The sequence below is a fragment of the Genypterus blacodes genome, unplaced genomic scaffold (genome assembly GCF_046128005.1).
Source record: "Genypterus blacodes isolate CSIRO-AG114 ecotype Tasmania unplaced genomic scaffold, CSIRO-AGI_Gbla_v1 ptg000105l_1, whole genome shotgun sequence".
Lineage (NCBI taxonomy): Eukaryota > Metazoa > Chordata > Actinopteri > Ophidiiformes > Ophidiidae > Genypterus > Genypterus blacodes.
The window spans coordinates 2,100,965-2,119,266 of NW_027466909.1; the positions used below are offsets into that span (position 1 = coordinate 2,100,965).

General features: G+C 47.1%; 1 protein-coding gene across 16 annotated transcripts in view; it reads left to right on the top strand.

The window, feature by feature from the left end:
- The window catches only part of camk2g2 (calcium/calmodulin-dependent protein kinase (CaM kinase) II gamma 2), a 35,957-nt gene extending 20,092 nt beyond the window's left edge, over window positions 1-15,865 (top strand). The window contains exons 8-23 of one of the 16 annotated variants that reach the window (XM_076160425.1): window positions 269-352; window positions 477-571; window positions 1,392-1,514; window positions 1,617-1,700; window positions 1,790-1,832; window positions 2,661-2,720; window positions 4,342-4,382; window positions 7,197-7,277; window positions 8,902-8,946; window positions 9,922-9,976; window positions 11,002-11,100; window positions 11,433-11,504; window positions 12,361-12,436; window positions 12,545-12,639; window positions 12,731-12,982; window positions 13,084-15,865. In XM_076160425.1, the coding sequence (XP_076016540.1) occupies window positions 269-352; window positions 477-571; window positions 1,392-1,514; window positions 1,617-1,700; window positions 1,790-1,832; window positions 2,661-2,720; window positions 4,342-4,382; window positions 7,197-7,277; window positions 8,902-8,946; window positions 9,922-9,976; window positions 11,002-11,100; window positions 11,433-11,504; window positions 12,361-12,436; window positions 12,545-12,639; window positions 12,731-12,963 (1,286 nt within the window). In that variant the 3' untranslated portion in view covers window positions 12,964-12,982; window positions 13,084-15,865. The remainder of the gene's footprint in view (window positions 1-268; window positions 353-476; window positions 572-1,391; window positions 1,515-1,616; window positions 1,701-1,789; window positions 1,833-2,660; window positions 2,721-4,341; window positions 4,383-7,196; window positions 7,278-8,901; window positions 8,947-9,921; window positions 9,977-11,001; window positions 11,101-11,432; window positions 11,505-12,360; window positions 12,437-12,544; window positions 12,640-12,730; window positions 12,983-13,083) is intronic. The other 15 variants (XM_076160427.1, XM_076160428.1, XM_076160429.1 and 12 more) reach the window with 15 other exon arrangements.
- Window positions 15,866-18,302: the final 2,437 nt, after the last annotated feature.

Consider the following 18,302-nt stretch of genomic DNA (forward strand, 5'->3'; position numbering starts at 1 on the left):
TTACATTTGATAGTCGGTGTCGGGTTCAGATCCATTTGTGCTTCTAACAAAACAAACGATCACTTACAAGTCCCTTTCAGATCAAAACAGAGGTCCTGCTCTAGTGAAAGAGAGAGACGGCCTGAGGATGAGGCAGTAATGCAGAGATGAGAGATAAGAAGTACACCAGAGCTTTGATGTAGCTGGACGTGTTTGATGATATTTGTAGTTTAACATTACCTGCAGTTATGATATGTGTAATGTGTGTGTAATGTGTGTATTTCCACAGGTTTTGCAGGAACTCCAGGCTATCTGTCCCCTGAGGTGCTGAGAAAGGACCCGTACGGCAAACCAGTGGACATATGGGCATGTGGTCAGTTACTCAGGGTTCACCTTATAACTCAGACTACTGTATTTGCTTTTTAAGATTTTACTTGAACTAACTACATTTTAACGACATACACTGCCATTTAAATGCCTCCTGTGTGTGTTCTCAGGCGTGATCCTGTACATCTTGTTGGTTGGCTACCCCCCCTTCTGGGACGAGGACCAACACAAACTGTACCAGCAAATCAAGGCTGGTGCATATGATGTGAGTACTTCTCTCACACACACACACACACTGCTGACCTGTCTCTCTATCTGTGTGTGTATGTAGTTGTGATACTGTGTTTGGCAGTGCAGCTCACCTGGAAGGAGTTTGTTTGTGTCTAGACTTGTGTGATATTAAAGGATAGGATGGAGCGCTGACTTGATTGAAGACGTGTCGATAACGAGTTCGGTTGCGATTTTGAAATCTAATCTGACTTTTTAATTGCTCGCCGCTTTCTCCTGCATGATGTGCATGTTCAGCACCATGACAGCAGCGAGGGACGCCCTCCTCCGCCGGAGCATCAGGCTTATTTATCAGATTGTGTCGCCGTCCTCTGGGAGATTGGAATTTATTACCCGTATTAATTTCCATAATTGGAAGCAACCACATCTAATGAATGTGCATAATATGAGCATTGATATGAAGTGACTGTGACAAGCACTTGTAATATTGTGCACTTCTTGAATGTCATCGGTGTCACGTGTTTGGATCGCTCATCTCTTTTCCTTTGTGGCAGTAATTGACAGCTGATAGTTTCACTCTTGAAGCGAACGTCTCTTGACACTTTATTATACACAAGAACAACTTTGCAAGTGGCTTTAATCATTCCACTGAAACTACGCTGACTTTGAAAACTGGACTGGACAAAGCGCCTTATTCCCTCACATCCACAGCACTGTTCATAGAAATCACCCACTTCCTTCCTGGTGTGTGAACAAGCAGCCCCTGAGTACACACACACACTGACGCTCATGTATTTGAGTCTCTCTGTGTGTGTCATGCATTCTTTCTACCTGACCTCCCATTGTCCCTGTCTCAGTTCCCGTCACCGGAGTGGGACACGGTGACCCCAGAGGCCAAAAATCTGATCAATCAGATGTTAACCATCAACCCTGCCAAACGGATCACTGCTGACCAGGCCATCAAGCACCCATGGGTCTGCGTAAGTCACCTGCTCCTCCTCCTCCTCTCCTCTCATTGTGTGTGTGTAAACATACTGACGCTGAGTGTATTGATACGTTTCCCTGTCTCCTTTGTCATCCAGCAACGCTCCACTGTGGCCTCCATGATGCACCGCCAGGAGACTGTGGAATGCATGCGCAAGTTCAACGCCAGGAGGAAACTTAAAGTGAGCGTAGAAACAAACTCTCACACACACATACACACAGTCTGACACAGAATGCTTAAGATGTGATTTCTGATTTTGCGTCTCTACAGGGAGCCATCCTCACGACAATGCTGGTGTCCAGGAACTTCTCAGGTGAGGACGACCTTTGCGTTGGTGTTCATCGCACCGAGGTGTTGTGGCATAAACTCGATGTTACTAATAGACTTCAATCTGAGCTCTGGATTGGATTTGGAGTGACGGAGGAGTCTGTTAGGGGAAGAGTTGGTAGAAGTGAACCGGTGACATCCCTCAGGTGGAGTGATGGAACCCTTTGTTGTTTTGTTTTGGCTTTGTTCTAATGTTCTGGATCCATTTCTCCCGCCTGTCAGCCGCCTCGTCTACAGGTTTGATTTTGCACTTCAGGAGTCTGGCTCGGGTTTCCTCCTCCTTAGCGGTTTGATCTCCTAAACGCAGCAAAACCTTTTGATCGAACGGCCAATCTGCGCCCTGGACGGCGGCCGAGCAGAGCGATCGTTTTAATGCTCGCCGGCCCCGCTTTTGTACGCTCTCATGTAAGTAAAGCAGATCTTGTGGATTGCGGCCAGCTGTTGGCTTCTGGTCAGGAGTGATGTAAACCTGAGCGAGCAGATGAGCCAGACCTCTGAATCACATTATACAGAGCTGCCGGCATGTTCATCATGTGAATATCAAGATGGATGATTTCAGGGTGCTGAGGCTTAAATAGCACCGCTGTAATGTTGACACTTCAGTCTAATATACAGGCAGCGTCACTGGAGACAGAACCTTCGCTGTCTACCCTCCATGTCACTGAACATTGTGTTAGTGAGGAAACATCAAAGTTCTCTCTCTCTCTGGTTGTGTTAGACCTCTTTCGGTTTATTAAAAATTCAAGCAGGACGTGAGACGGGTCAGGCTTTTAGTGAGGCTTCAGCTTGTTTTGAATCCTTCTCTGTCCAATAGTGGGACGGCAGCATACCAGCCCTGCCGCTACCACCAGCACCGCCACCATGGCGCAGGAAGGTACGTCCGCTAGAAGAAGGGTGGGGGAGTGGTATTACAGAGTTGGACTAACCTGGTCCCCGGGGGGCCTTTGGCATGTAGCCTGGGCTGCTTGCACCCGAGCCTGTCTTTCCACCTCCACTGCCTGCTTGCCTGCACGCCGGTGGACCCGCCCAGTTTGAATGCGTGAACGTTGTCGCCCCGGGGCATCTCATCATACTGCACACACACATATAGATGAGACACCACAAGCTCCCACAGTCGTCAAGCAACAGCCTTTTTAATGTCCTGTGCCAGATACAACAACTATTTAACACACAACCAGCATGACACACCTACCAGCTCCTACAGCCAAGACCCATTACCTAATCTCTGCTCTAATGCACCCGGTCATGGCTCCATAGCTTCTGCTCTTCATATCGCCAAAGCAAACAGACACACCAGTATACAACCACACTGTCACACTCCCGGTTTGGCCTCTTTCTTAAATCCAGTCCACGCCAACCCCGGCACTAACAGCCCGAGCTAGCATGTGTGTGTGAGCGCACGGCGTGGTGGCCTGCATGGGAACGGGGATGCACAGGGATTATTTTCAGTTTTCTACCTTTGTCTCTACCTGCCTGCTCTGTAGCTTGTGTGTGAATGGAAACATTAAAACATGATGAATGTCGGTCACGCTGACCGCCTGAGCCGCCCGCTGGCTGGCCCTCGTCTACAGGAGGCGCAGTTTGACCCACAGGCCTCAAAGATCAAATCTCATCGGTTTCTCGTCTCCGTGTCCAGCCGCTGCATTTGTCTGCTGATTGAAGAGGATTGCTTGTTCCATACGGCATTATGCAGACGAATCTACTTGTGAAAGTTAAACGGGTTTGACTCTTGGGAGATGTTCAGATCACTTTGACGTGGATGCTGCATGCCAAACGTTTTGGCCGGACACACACCATCTACAGTCGCATGAATCCACCAGCTTTGTGAATTTGACGGAATGCCCTTTAAGTACGAGCCTGAAGTCTTATTTTTGCCTGCAGTTGTTTTTTTCCCCCTCAGTTGTCATTTTTTAGTCCAGCTGTAAAGATATGAACAGGATTTTAAATAAAGTATTCTTGTCTCGCCCTCCTCATCGCCCTCCTTCCTACTTTTTAAACGGAAGGTAAGGGAGGAACTCTGGAACGTGCCTTTAACACTGTCAATGTTTGTCAGTATGTATGTGTGTATATGTGTGTGTCTGTGTCTGTGTTTGTCATGTGTGCTTGTGTGTGTGTGTGCAAGCATGTCAAATTTAATGTGTGTTCATTTTCTCGGGTGCAATCATTTAGTAGTTACTGTTTTAAAACCGCCACTTCTATTCTCTCTGTGCACACTGAGTGAAAACGGGAATTTAAAGCTTTACAATGGCCTGAAGATAATCAGCAGGGGAAGTAAATTTACTTAATTTTGCATGTTATTACCATTTTCTGGGTGATTTTATCCTTAAACCTTCAATCCAATGTCAAACCTTTCCCGGACTCTTCAGTTTATCGTGTCCGGTGGTTGATGATTGATATTTAAACAGGTTTTTGTTTTGTGTGTTTAAGAAAATAATGTTCTTATGACCTCTCTCTCTCTCTCTCTCTCTCTCTCTCTCTCTCTCTCTCTCTCTCAGCGTGCAAAACCTTACTTAACAAAAAGTCGGATGGTGTCAAGGTAAGAGGTATTTTTTGTCTTCACCTGTCTTCATGCGTGTCTCTTTTAAGTCTGTCACTCTATATATTGTGACATTCTGATGTGTCTTTGACCCTCAGTAAGGATCGTAGTTGATCTGTGTTTGGGGGAATATAAAGATGTAACCATTTGAGGCGACTTTTTAAACGCTGCATTCTCTTTACCACCTGCTTGTTCTCTGACCCGCAGCAGTTTGAGTCGCCGTCGTGTGTCGGCGCTCACTTCTTGTTTTCGTCAGTCGTCGTCCATGCATGCAGTGAAGCGCCATGATCGAAACAATTCCATACATGCAGTTTAACTTTAAACAACAGCAACCTACACGAGTAACGCACATCAACCTCCTTCTTCTTCCTCCTCTTCCTCTGAGCCGCCCCAGTATCCCCGTCTCATCTTTGCTCTGGGTTAAGCTTGTGCACTTGTTGTTTCCTGTCTCCCTAAGGTCAAACCGGCTGCTTCACTTATTCTCACTGTTTTGATTAGTTCCTTCTTTCCCGATGATCCCTTATTTCTCCTCCTCCTTTTTACCTTGCTGTCTGTCAGAAAAGGAAGTCCAGCTCCAGTGTGTGTTTGATGGTGAGAATCGGCTCTGTTGTTTTGTTTTCATGCTCTCTCTTCCCTCCCTGCCTCCTCCTCCTTCTCCTCTCCTCCTCCTCCCCCCTTCGTTTTCATCTTTCATTTGGAGCAGAGACGCTCGCGGGCGTCTGTGACAGTTTTCGCCTCGTCAGATTTCTGTTGGATTTCCCAGCTCTCATCCTTACATCTCCGCATCCCCGTCTGCCGTGAGCGTCACCAAAGCCATTTCAGCTCCCGACAAATCCCTCACACACACACACACACATGCGCACACACACACACACATGCAAGCACGTTTTCTCCAAAGTCATGCAGTGATTTCAGTTGCTGTTTGCACATACAGTTTATTCCTTCGCCCTTATTGTCTTTCATCTGTGGATAGGCTCAGGCATTTAAGCTCGCTCGTCTAAGTACACACACACACACACACACACACACACAGAGAGGTCCAATCTTTCAGTTCACATGAAAGAATTTTAAATCATTGTAAACGTACAAACTGCGTTCCAGTCTCTTGAGTTATGGATATTTATTAGAGCCTCACATGGAGCAGCAGTAATTAAAGGCAGCCCACCTGCTGTTTACTCATCGTTACTCATCCTCAGTCAGTCTCTACACTCACATATGCACACTTTACTCTCTGATCATTTGTCCGCACTGCAGTTGAGGCAAATATGTGAGTCAGCCGTACACGGATGGAATAAATGTATGATGACACATTATGTAATCTGAGTATAAAGAGAGTCTGGCAGAGGAGGAAACGCGTGTGTGATGTCTGAATCTAATCTAAAAGAAATGTACAGTATATCCTTAATTTGGAGTATTATCCGGCGTTTCTACTCCTACTTCCTGCCATGGAGCAGGTGACCCCGGGGTCACATGGGAGTGATGTGAGAGTGGAGCTGCAGATGGGAAGATACCAACGTTGAGATGTTAGAACCACTCTGTCAGACCATCTGTGTGTGTGTGTGTGTGTGTGTGTGTGTGTGTGTGTGTGTGTAATAAGGAGGGCGTGTTGGCTACATGCTGGTAACCGCTGCGTCAAACAAGAGACAGCAGAGAGGGAGAGAGAGAGAGAGAGAGAGACAGTGTGAGCTAGCAGGGGTGTGACAAAGTAGAAAGGCGTCTCTATATTTGCTTCACTCAAAGCTTTGTGTTCCTTCATCTTAACTTTGATTTCCAAAAAATGAACAGATGAGCATTTGCCGGCACATACACACCTTCACACCTTCACGCATTCACACTCCCGAGTCGTCCATGATCAGAGAAACTTTTCATCAAGGCCTTTCACTGCATGCACAGACCCAGACTGGTGATCCCGGTTCGTTCTGAAAGCTGTTACTATTCTGGCTGTGTATCTGGCAAACAACTGGGTCAGCCAAACACTGCTGCTCAATTAGCTCGACAAGGTGGTGCTGCTACAAACAAAAACAAATTTCTTCTTTCATTTTTTACCCCTGGCTGTTTTTTTTTTTGGAATGCTGGGGAAATGTTAAATTCCATTTGGAAATGTGTCTGTTTGAAATGCTTGTGGTTACTAACACACTGCTACATTTTCCCCCTCGTAGTCCGAAATATAAGACAAAACGCCGAAAAGTAGTGAGCGCAAGTGTCCGACAAGTTTAGTTACAGATTGATTTGGTTACCACGGTCTCCTACTCAACTTTAGCAGAAGATTAAAGGCAAAACTATGGAAATACAAAGATATCCAGTAGCTCCTGACTTGCTGCATGTAAAACCCAAAATAGTAGCAGAGCAAATAGGCGAGTAATGTCTGGATGGATGCAGATAGACGGAAGGAATCTCGGAATTGGATCAAAAGCCAGTATGTCGATTTCTCAATACATCACCATTGTATCTTTTAAGATTGATATTCTGACTCCAAGTGTCAGTATTTCATTAAACGTTAATATTCCAGAAGCAGCCGCAGCATTTTAGGCAAATGTGTGGCCATAAACAAAATGATGCAAGTAATTTATTTCTTTTATTATGGGACGTTAGTGTTTGTTTGTTACTGTGAAACCATGATGAATGGTGATGTATTGAACGGTGATAAATGGTAAAGTGAGGTATCGGCCTTACTGCTCCAAACAGACGGCCGGGACAGATTGTCAAACCAACTCGGGTGAAAACCTCCTCGGCCGGAGGCGAAACACCCCGTAGGACGATTGTTGGGTGGGATCCCCTCGTGAGGTCATTGTGTGTTGTGTTTCTTTGCCCCAGTCGCAGGCAAACAGCAGTAAAAACAGTGTAGTCAGCAGCAGCAGCACCAAAGACAGCAGCATGTCATCTTCAGCACCAATGGTACCTCATCTCTCTTTGGTTTCTCTCACTTCGCTTCTCAAGCCGCCATCCCATTGTTTCTATTATTCAGCTCCGTCTCCCCCACATCTTTTTGTTTCACTCCCTCCTCTTCTGTGCACCATCTCTCGCTCTCTCTCTCTCTCTCTCTTCCTCCCTCTCTCTCTCTCTAACTCATCCTCTGCCTCTTCGCTTCTGATTTAATCACAAACTCCGCTGATCGCCGTGTTTTTGATGGCTTTCAAATTGAACAACTGGTTGGCGTCTTTGACTGTCTCTAGCGGCTTGTGTTTTACCCAGACACACACACACACACATATAGATATTCACACCGTGTACAACCCTGACAGGTAGACGAATGACTTTCATTTTGTGGTACAGCCATAGACAACACTTCAGTCGGGCTCTGCTCAGCCACGCCCAGGTGACTCCTTTTGTGTCACCTTTGATGAGTTTCCCCTTTTGATGCAAGTCACCTCATTGCGATTCGCCGGGAAAGAAGAGCACAAAAAAACTCCAAATCAAGCCACAGCCAAAGCCTTTTCATCAATATATGTGGACGTGAAATGATGAAGACGTCTGGGTAGAATACAAGCTTGGAACGGTTGGTTGATCTCAAGCCCCCCGATTGTACCGAGAATGTAGCCCCCTCACCACAGGGATGGAAAACGGCAAAGTCAAAACCTGGCTCAAACCGATGCCAAGGAGTTACTGCAATGGTATATCAAGCTGGGTAACCATAGCAACAATTCTTATGCTTAAATCAATCACGGGATTAACAGCAGGATTATGATTTTAAGGGTATTTGTCTGTAGTAACTGCCCACTAATGCACTCGCAGGTGTCTAACGATAACGGACTCTTGCCTCCACCTTGTCAATCATTTCCTTTTATCAATACTTGTTTGTTGATATCTGCAGTGTATTCATCCACGGGAAACTATTGTCCTAAAAGTGCTTAGGTTTGCTGTTCCTGCTCCTAATTTGTCAAAGAAGGGGGCTGAATTCTCACATTTAAAGGGTTGTAGTCACTGGATCACGTTGATGAAGATGAAGAGAGAGCTGAGAGGAAGGCCGAGTGTGTGTGTGTGTGTGTACTTTGTTCTAACAGTGGGGTTTGATGTGTTCGGGATTTGGGAACAACACACCACTCTGAACTCCTTAATGGGCTTTGTAATGAGTGTTCTATGTGACAGGGTCTGGGTTGAGGATGGGGGGTGGTAACACACACACACACACACACACACACACACACAGTAATTACTCACACACACACACACACAATCACTGACCCCTCCTCCTCAGCCGAGGCCGTGCCGGTGTACACGCTGCTGTGTGTGTGTGTGTGTGTGTGTGTGTGTGTGCGCGCGCGTGCAGTGACACTATGAAGCCACAATCCAGCTGCTTGTTCCTGCTCCACCTGCCGAGGCCTCAGAGGAGACAGGCTGGCATTGTGCAACATGGCGTCACCTGTTTGTTTTATCCACCTAAATCCACAGCCTCCGTACTGTAGACCCTGTGCTTAGTCTGTTGCGGTGTGTGTGTGTGTATTCCCTGGCATCTCTCCTGGTGCCCCCCCCTGTCCCGTCCTCCTCCCCGCATGGTAAAGTGTTTCCTACCTCCCCCCAGGAAGCCCAGACAACCGTTGTACACAACCCAGCTGACGGCACCAAGGTAAGCCAAGCTTTAACACGCCACGCCACTAACACACGCAGGCACCGGGTGGAGGGTTTCCTCCACATACAAACCCAAAGGCCCTCATGACCGCAGAGGGGAGTCCACACCCTCTTTCTTAACTCCCCCAAAGCTTTGCAGTGAGTTGGTGCAGCTGGCTTCTTTCTTCTCTTCCATATGAAAGAGAAAATCCTCCACGGTCATCTCTAACACCTGCACACGCGTCGGCATTCTATACCAAACGCACACGCAAGATGTTCCTGAAATAGATAACTGGCCACATTCCCTGCAGTGCCGTGTTGACGCCACGAGCTTTACAAGAAACTAATCTACCAAGTTTCCAAATGCTGTCACACTTGTCGCCTCTCAGTACAAAAACGCCCCAGCATGTCTTCTCAGGAGGAACAATGGCGCATTAAAACGTCACACACACAAGCTCGCGCACACACACACACATCCCACACACCTTGCTCACACAAGAGTGATTGCTTTAATCTCTGTGGCTCTCTGTGCTTCCCCTCGCTGCTGTCCTGGCTGGTCTGTGCTCCTGGGAGGGAGTCTGTCCACACGTCCGTGTCTCGTCTGTCAGCTTGTCTGTGTCTCCGTTTGGGGCGACTGCGGTGGTGGTGGTGCGGGGGTGGGGCAGGGAGGGAGGGAGGGAGGGAGGGAGCGTCCCGAAGCTTTCCAGCTCCATCACACATGCACATTAAATTGATTTTGTTCCTGTCCTGCCGTTTCTTTTCTCCTCTCTCTCTCTCTCTCTCTCTCTCTCTCTCTCTCTCTCTCTCTCTCTCTCTCTCTCTCTCTCTCTCTCCTCTCTCTCTCTCTCTCTCTCTCTCTCTCTCTCTCTCTCTCTCTCTCTCTCTCTCTCTCTCTCTCTCTCTCTCTCTCTCTCTCTCTCTCTCTCTCTCTCTCTCTCGCTCTCTCGCTCTCTCTCTCTCTCTCTCTCTCTCACCTTGACCCCTTCTCTTGCAGGGCTCCACAGAGAGCTGTAATAACACAGAAGAGGAGGAGATGAAAGGTAGGAAAGGTACTTGTCCAACTTCCACCTTCTCCGCATGCTTCCTGTTGTTCCATGTTGATAGAAAGAGTAAGTTATCACATGGATGAATCTCAGGACAGATAGAGGGACGACACAATGATCTCTAGTTGCCATGTGAACGATGCACTGCTGCCTCTCCTGTACTCAGTGACCACACAGCTTCGCTCGCCCCTGAGGGAAAATAGTTCTTCCTAAAAGTCCTGGAATGTTTTGATGGTTTTGAATTCCAGGCGTTCCATTATGAGAAGCTTAGTCTGAGCTTGATTACCTCGTTTACTGTAAACGGAGAGGAGGAATCACGTGTCACAATCTGGTGAACATTGCTCCATTTATTCCTTTTATAGGCACTTAAATCTTTAAGGAAACATTCAACAGTGCGTCACATTGATGTGATACGACCTCACTTCATCACTATACTTGGTCATGGGCTGATAAAGCTGCAGTGCTCAGGGTTCACAGGGGTCACAGGGTCACATGTAGGATCCCCTAAGCTTAGAGAGCTGCCGCATCTCCAAATCAAACACCACTAAGCCATCAATCCCTGTTTTAGCTCTGGGATCAACCTAAGGTTCACAGGTGATGGAACTCTACCAGACCTGCCTGCCACTCACACACACACACACACTTTCTGAAGTGAGTTCAGTGCGGCTCTAGCGCCACTCTACACTCCAACCAGCCTCACACTGACTCATCGGCGGCGTCAACGTGCATATGGAGCCGCGTCAAACACAGATTTAGCAAGTTCACACACAGCCTGCTGGGGTGTGTTAGAGTAGGGTGGAGCTCAGGAGAGAGTGAACATAATGGGTTGTGTTGTGAAACGTTTTAGTTGTGGTTCCAGCCCTCGTGCATAAAGCTAATTTGTGTGTGTGTGTGTGTGTGCATCAAGGGAATTCCATGCGGTTGTGTGGCGTGTTCTGCTTCCGGGATTAGAGATGAATTCGTTGGGAGCTTTTCGTCAGCTTTCACGTGTTTGTGCATTTGTGTGTGTGTGTGTGTTTGTGTGGGGGCAGTGGCTGCCTGTGAGGCAGCCAGTGCAGACAGTGCAGTGGTGATCCAGTGCAGTGATGAGCAGGTCACAGATGCTTCGCCTCAAAGCCCAACACCCACGTGTAAGTTAGCAGCAGGTTGAAACACTCACACACTCAGTCCAGTTCTTTCTGTTTCCCTCTTCAAATACCAAATGTAGCCAAACTTCTGGGTTTAAAACCTATTTCCCCACCAACTTCCTACATTAGCTCTCCTCTGCTGCCACCTACTGGTTCTCAGGCTTAACTGCAGCCTATGAACCCTCTGTGTATCTCTGCTAAAGTTCTTCTGCAACTCAGTGATAAAGTAACTGGCAAATCATTTAGAATCGCTGATGAAAACATTTCATGCATTTTAATTCCAAACAATAATATTCTTATAATAAACCTGATGTATTTTTGGGCTGCCTGTCCAGCAGCTCCCTCTGAGGCTGCAGCACAAAGCCCTCAGTCAGGCTCAGCACGCAGCAGCAACAACCCTCAGCAGAGTAAGTGCTCCTTCTGGAGGCTCCAAGAACTTCACTTTCCTCCTCAGTTTCCCTCTTAGTTGTTGGTGGATCTGACACTAAACTAAATATAATCTAAAGTAACAATTGGCAAGACTCCCTCAAATTAGGTAAATGTTCTTTATTATCAAAGATGACAGACAGATGTTCAACTGTTTATTCGGTGCAAAATTGAATAAATGATCTACATGGATGTACTTCCTTTACTGCATAAATGCCAACATTCCCTCTGATGAGCTACAGTGAGCTGATCAGATGGACCTGACAGCTGAGTCCTCCTCAGCTCAGAGCTACATAAACACACAGTGAGCCTGTCAGTCATGTTTCCCTCTGAGGAGTGGAGCAGTGTTGTGCATGCAGTTTATGCAGTAGGTTTGTGGTGTGAGTGAGCGTGTGTGTATGTGTGTTGGGGGTTTCAAGTACTGAAGATTGGAGATCATTCATCAGCTTTGGTATCTTTCTTTGTTCCTTTTTCTTTTGGTCTAATTTCTGATGTGGAGCTTTGTTCTTAAGGATCAAGTGGCTTTGGTTTGTTGCAGTGGATTGTGTTGTTGTGGGTTTGTGCAGTGAAAGACAGCACACAAAGCAAAGCTGCTCTGTGCTTAATGTCTTAACTATTGTGGCTCTGTCGCATCAGGGTGATGAGGTGAGGGCGTGGCTTAGTGCTCTGTACTGGTTGAGGTAAAGCTCACAGCCTCATGCTCATGTGATGGACTAAATTAAACAGAATGTTAGATTGGGAGGGAAGTTTGCAGCTCTGTGTGACCTTTGACCTTTACCTCACGTTTCTCCTCTCTCTCTCCTCGTCCCTGTGTTGTGTTTGTGTCTCTGCTTTCAGCTCGTAAACAAGAGATCGTAAAAATGACAGAGCAGCTGATAGAAGCCATCAACAATGGGGATTTTGAGGCGTACACGTAAGTTTACACGCTCATCACTCTCTCTCTTATCTGCATTACTTCACACTTAGTAGTTCCTTGTAAATTCAACTTAAAGTAAACTTGTGATGTTGGTTTGTGTGACAGGAGAATCTGTGACCCTGGCTTGACCTCCTTTGAGCCTGAGGCCCTTGGAAACCTGGTGGAGGGGATGGACTTCCACAAGTTCTACTTTGATAACTGTAAGTCTCTCCCCCTGCTCTCCCTCTCTCCTGGTCAGCCTGCGTGTGGCCACTATTTACCAAATTTACCATTTTCTTTCTGTCCGCACAGTGTTGAGTAAAAACAGCAAGCCGGTGCACACCACCATCCTCAACCCGCACGTGCATCTGATTGGCGAGGACGCCGCCTGCATCGCCTACATCCGGCTGACGCAGTACATGGACGCCCAGGGCCGGCCGCGCTCCTGCCAGTCTGAGGAGACGCGCGTGTGGCACCGCCGCGAGTCCAAGTGGCTCAACGTGCATTTCCACTGCTCAGGAGCACCGGCGGCACCCCTGCAGTGAACTTTGAACCCAGGCCCAGGTAAAGACGAGAGACACTCAGTATGTGTGTGTGTGTGTGTGTGTGTGTTTGTAGGACTCACAGGACGGAGATGATTCACTGTTTCCTTCTTCCTCTCCCAGCTTTGCCTGAACTCTAAAGCTGTTCGGAGCATTTACTCTCCTGTGGTCGGATTGGTGCCTGGAAGCGAGAAGAAGAAGAGGAAGAGGAAGAAGAGGAAGAGGCCATTCGTCAAAGTTGTACAAACACGCAAGGGATAAATGTTACAATTACAAAAAAACACAAAACAAAAAAAGAGAAAAAAAGCATATTGTAAAAGTCGACTGACTGACCGTCCACAGCGACCGACGGCGACCCAGATCAACCCTCGCCCGCTCGCTCGCTCGCTCGTGTGGGGGGCTCGGCCCGTCGCAGTAGCCCCGCCCCTTCCTGCGGATGGTGCATGCTTCTGGATGAGACGGCGGGGTGACGCTCCTCCTCTCCCACCGCCCCTTTTTTTAGTTCCCTGTCTTTGTTCTTTACGTCTGGCAGGTATTAACATGTTAAACATATATAACACAAAGGTATAAAGGAACATTACACATCAGATATCACAGGAAGAACACAGCTGAGGCTTTACTCTCATGTTCCCTTTGGTTCCTTACCTGAAACACCAAACAGTTTTAATGCTTCAGCTTGATTGATTAGGGGACAAACAGTTTGATCGATAACTCAAGGGACCTTTTTCTATGTTTTTGGTTACTATTCTGTGTTATTGAGCTGTTTCAGTTTTGATGTATTTTCTGTTTAAATGGATCATTTTACAACAAAGGGGTGTTTATTTAATAGAGTGGTGAATACGTGAATATTTATAGAGGAGAAAGGGGGGTTTTCAGGGTGGGGGGGGGGGGGGGGGGGGGGGTTTAAGGCTCCATGCTTTTATTTTACTGCTTTGAGGTCCTGATTTGTAAATACAAACAAACAAAAATTACTGTATACACATACACACACTCACGCGTTCCAGCTCCCCGTGCTGCAGCGTTGCGGTTGAACTCTTCCCGGCGTTCAGGCCAGCCGACCCTGAAGTTGCAGAAGGCTTTTGGTCTTTCTATCCTGCAGTGCTCCGATTTGACCACCAGGGGCGTTCGCTGCCAGTTTAAAGCCCGGAGCTCCTCCATCCCGTTGCTCGGCCGCTCTCATCCCGCGTTGCTACCTAACCCCAAAGCATGGGTCACACACCCTCACGCTCTGCCTTTTTGTAACTCTGTGTGTGTGTGTGTGTGTATCGACGTAAGCATGTGAACTATCTAATGGCCTGTACTGTTTCTGCACAGACACTTAAAGACTCCATGCTGTTGCGTTCGCTCTCCTGATGGGAGCGAACCTTTCTGCAACTTCAGGTTAAGCTCGCCGCGATCCTTCTCTTCCACCCCTCCTTCCTCTTCCCTCTCTTGCATTAGTTTCTGACCCATTGCTGTGTTGGTGGCACTGCTCCCTGTGATGGTAGTTAAAGTAACGATGTCGCCCTGTATGCCCGTCTCTTGTTCCCATTGTGTTTTTAAAAAGGTCTGTATATTGTCCGTCTTGGCTTGTTGTACTTCTGTGTCAAGTCCTGGCGCTGTAATAGCATGTTAAAAAGGGAATGCAGCCGGATGTGTGTGTGTGTGTGTGGGGCGGGGGGGAATGCACAGGTGGGCTTTAAGGACTTTGGGACCCAAATTGCTGATGGCAATCAACAGAACTGCTCCCTTTTGTCACGATTTCTGTTGTGAGTGTTTGTAAACGTTCAGTGTGTTTGTTGATGTTTTTTCTGGCAAAGCGGATACGTTCAATTTAAAAAATGAGGCCCTGAGACAATATGAGATTGAAATCTTACTATACACACACACACGTTACAGAGTGGGTGGGGATCACCTCATCCTATAAGCACACGCCATCAAACATCCTTTGGCTTAAGAAACACACTTTCAACAGTAATTCAGTGTGTCGTTGAAACGTGTGTGTCTGTGTGTGGATTGATGTCTGTCTCTGCCCCTCTCGCACGCTGACAATACTTCCTCCACAACTCCCTGGCTTAATCACATATCGAGCAAAAACACCCCCCCTCCAGGAGTGACACGTGTGTGTGTGTGATGTCGTTCTGGCTCTGACTTGTTCCTTGTCTGTGCTGTGGGCCGTGACCCCTGTCGTCTGCTTTCACCTGTGGTGTTCACACAGTGATGGGTACTTTAACTCTAAAGGGAGGAAGGATCTGATATACTGTACAGCTGCAGAGTTACGCAAAGTATTTGGATGAAATTTTGCATTTCTGATCAAAATCATGTATATGAAGCTTTAAATATTTGGATGATAGTGAAGACAAAGAGTATTTTAATAGGATCATAGACATTCTGATCATTTTTCTGTCATAAATACTTGCTTACTTTCAGATTTCAGCTTTGTTTTGGTCCTAATGTATCTCACTGCAATTCCAACTGTGGTATTTAAGTCATTAAGGAGTATTTGAACAACTTTCCCCTGGTTTAACTTCAGGCCTGGTGGCTTTTTGGAGAAACTCTGGACGCTGAAGTTCGTCATCAGCATCATGTTTTAGTTTCCACCGTGTCAAACCGGTGAATACGATCACGCCGACAAAATCAGATCACACAAGTGGTTTGTACGCAGAGGAAAGTGAAACTAACTTCACCCTCGACTAGATTATACAACAGCAGCTAACTGGCGGGGTTTGGACACAGAGGGTCAAAGGTCACGCTTAACAAAAAAGGTGGAAAGGGAATCATTCAAAACAGCAACACAATATATGCAGTTTTACAAATGTAAGAAATATGCATGTCTACTTTCTGGTAATTTTTCACTGTGTTTACTTAATTAAAAAAAAAAAATACGGAAATCTATGTTACTTGCATCTTCAAGATTACGAAAAACGGCTCCAAGTTACCGAAACAGCCGATGTATCTCACAGAAAAACACACAAAAGATTAGAGAAGGCCTTTAGCTTGTATGTGCCCCTTTGTAAGTACATTTGATTGCATTGTAAACCTGTACGTCGGGGCCACCAATGTCTAGAGTCGAGTTTCATTTGGATGCTGGAGTTTTGCATGATCATATAGTTAATAAAAAACCATGAATTTAAAAACTATCAAGTGTTTGTTTGAATGTTAGTTCTTCGTAGCTTTGTTATTATTGAAAAGGAAAATCCTTTAAGAGTATTTAATAAAAATAATATTTCAATAGCGGTGTCCGTCTGATCTCTTTGACTGATTTTTACTCACAGAACACAGCAGGTGGAGCGGGATCAACGGGGGAACATGCAGGCGCTTGAATCAGACAAAACACATTCAACTAGGGCTCAGATCTGAAGAATAAGAGGGCAAAACAAGGAGGACATCAAAGAACAAAAGGCCAAACATCAAACATTCTACAAGAAAATGTTGTGATAATTGAGCTCGACCTGTAGGAGATGCGAGTTCTTCAATCAAACACTGAATTAATGTGAAGGACCTCTTAGAAACGACACACGAGTTAAAGAAAACGCAGCAGTCTTGGGTTTTAATCACATCAAATGGATTTATGTAAAAGTGGAAAAGGAGGAAAACATTGAGTCTCATCATCGTCATCATCGTGGTGATAGTCATGTTTATCACAGCAACAGAAATCTGAACGTGAGTGTGTTCTGTACAGGCCGAGCGTGTTGCGGGTCACTTCCACTGCATGTGACTGAACTGTGTGTGTGTGTGTGTGTGTGTGTGTGTGTGTGTGTGTGTGTGTGTGTGTGTGTGTTGTTAGTGTTACTGAGCAGAATAAAAAGCTGTAAAGAAAAAAAACAACAACCTATTACAGGATGACACCAAACATGTGCGACTACGGCTGCAAACTGCAGTAAAGGCGACCCTGAACACACCCAGGGTCAGTCTCTCATCTCACATCACAACCTTGACTCGTGATTGGCAGTCAACAGTTGAAGTTCAATCACGCGGTTGGCATGTTGCCATGGCAGCATGGCTTCCTGTCCTGTCATTTTGGCATCCTTGCAAACGAAATCCGCCCCACAGAAAACTCTTCTCTTCCATCGGTAGTCCGGACGAGGAAAGTGGGGCGGTTGGCTGATTGATTGCTCCATGCAGATTGCGATAATTCAGTCTGATAGTAGGTTGACATGCTTGAAAATGTCTCCACACACACGCGCGCGCACACACACGGGGCTGAACGTGTAAGGACAGCTCCTGGCTTCTAAAGTAGTACAGATGCTTCTGCTTGTGCATGCCGTCCATTTACAAAATCTTTCATTATCATCATCATCATTAAAAGGCAGAAGGTCCAGCTGATTTGGAAGTCACACAGAGGATCTAAAAGGTCCTCAGGGTCTGTGGGGGTCCAGGTGGTCCTTTAGTCTCAGTCCATCAGGCTGGACGCTCTGTGGCAGTGTGATCTGCCAGAGCGTTCCTTGTAGAAAAAAAGTTCACCACAACATTTTCTAGAGTTCTGGAGTTTCCTTGATTCAAGGAAGAAAAAATGAAACAGAGAAGGAAGCTGCTGTTCTCTACTGAAGTGTCCCAACGTTTCAAAACAAAGAGGGAAATCTGAGATATACAATCTGTTCTGACTGTGGACGGTGTCAGCAGATTGAACTTGACGCCGCGCTCCGAGGCCGCCGCTCTGGCTCTGAGTCCCAGGCAGGCAAGAAGAAGAAGAAGAAGAAGAAAAGGTTGAGAGAGTGAGTGAGAGAGAAGACGGAGAGAGAAAGGGAACAAACGAGAGCAAGAAAAGAGAATAAAAAGTTAGAAATCAGAGACGGTGTCAGAAAGGACAGCGGGAGACGAGGGGAAGCAGCCAGCCGGACTCCACATGCAACGCCAAGGTGGAGGAGAGGGGGGGTGGAGGGGGAGGGGGAGAAAGGGGGAGCGCCACACGAAAGCCATGCATAACCGCGGCAACAGACAAAGCAAAGGGAGAACGCTCCGTCAGCAGGCACCGTCACGACCACACGGGGCGCTGCAGCACTCACAGGACTCACTTAAGGTCACGACCGGGGACACACACAACAGATCAGCCAATATGGTGAACAGCCCCGCCCCCTCCCCCCCCATATACCATGCAGACCGGGGTCTTGTTAAGCTCTGAACGGGCGTTTGGCACCACAGGGACGGCGGGTGACGGAAGGGCGGGGGAGGGCGGGGTTACAGTAACAGCTCAGGGAAGCGAGGGCACAGCAGGATGGAAGACATCTGTTACACCATATTTGAGGGGTTCCCATGGAGACAACACCCCTCCCTTCCGCCCCCACCACCAACACCACAGTCCCCGCCCCCTCCCTCTTTCCTCGCCGAGCAGCTCACTCACTCACCACGCGCTCGCAGCGTGT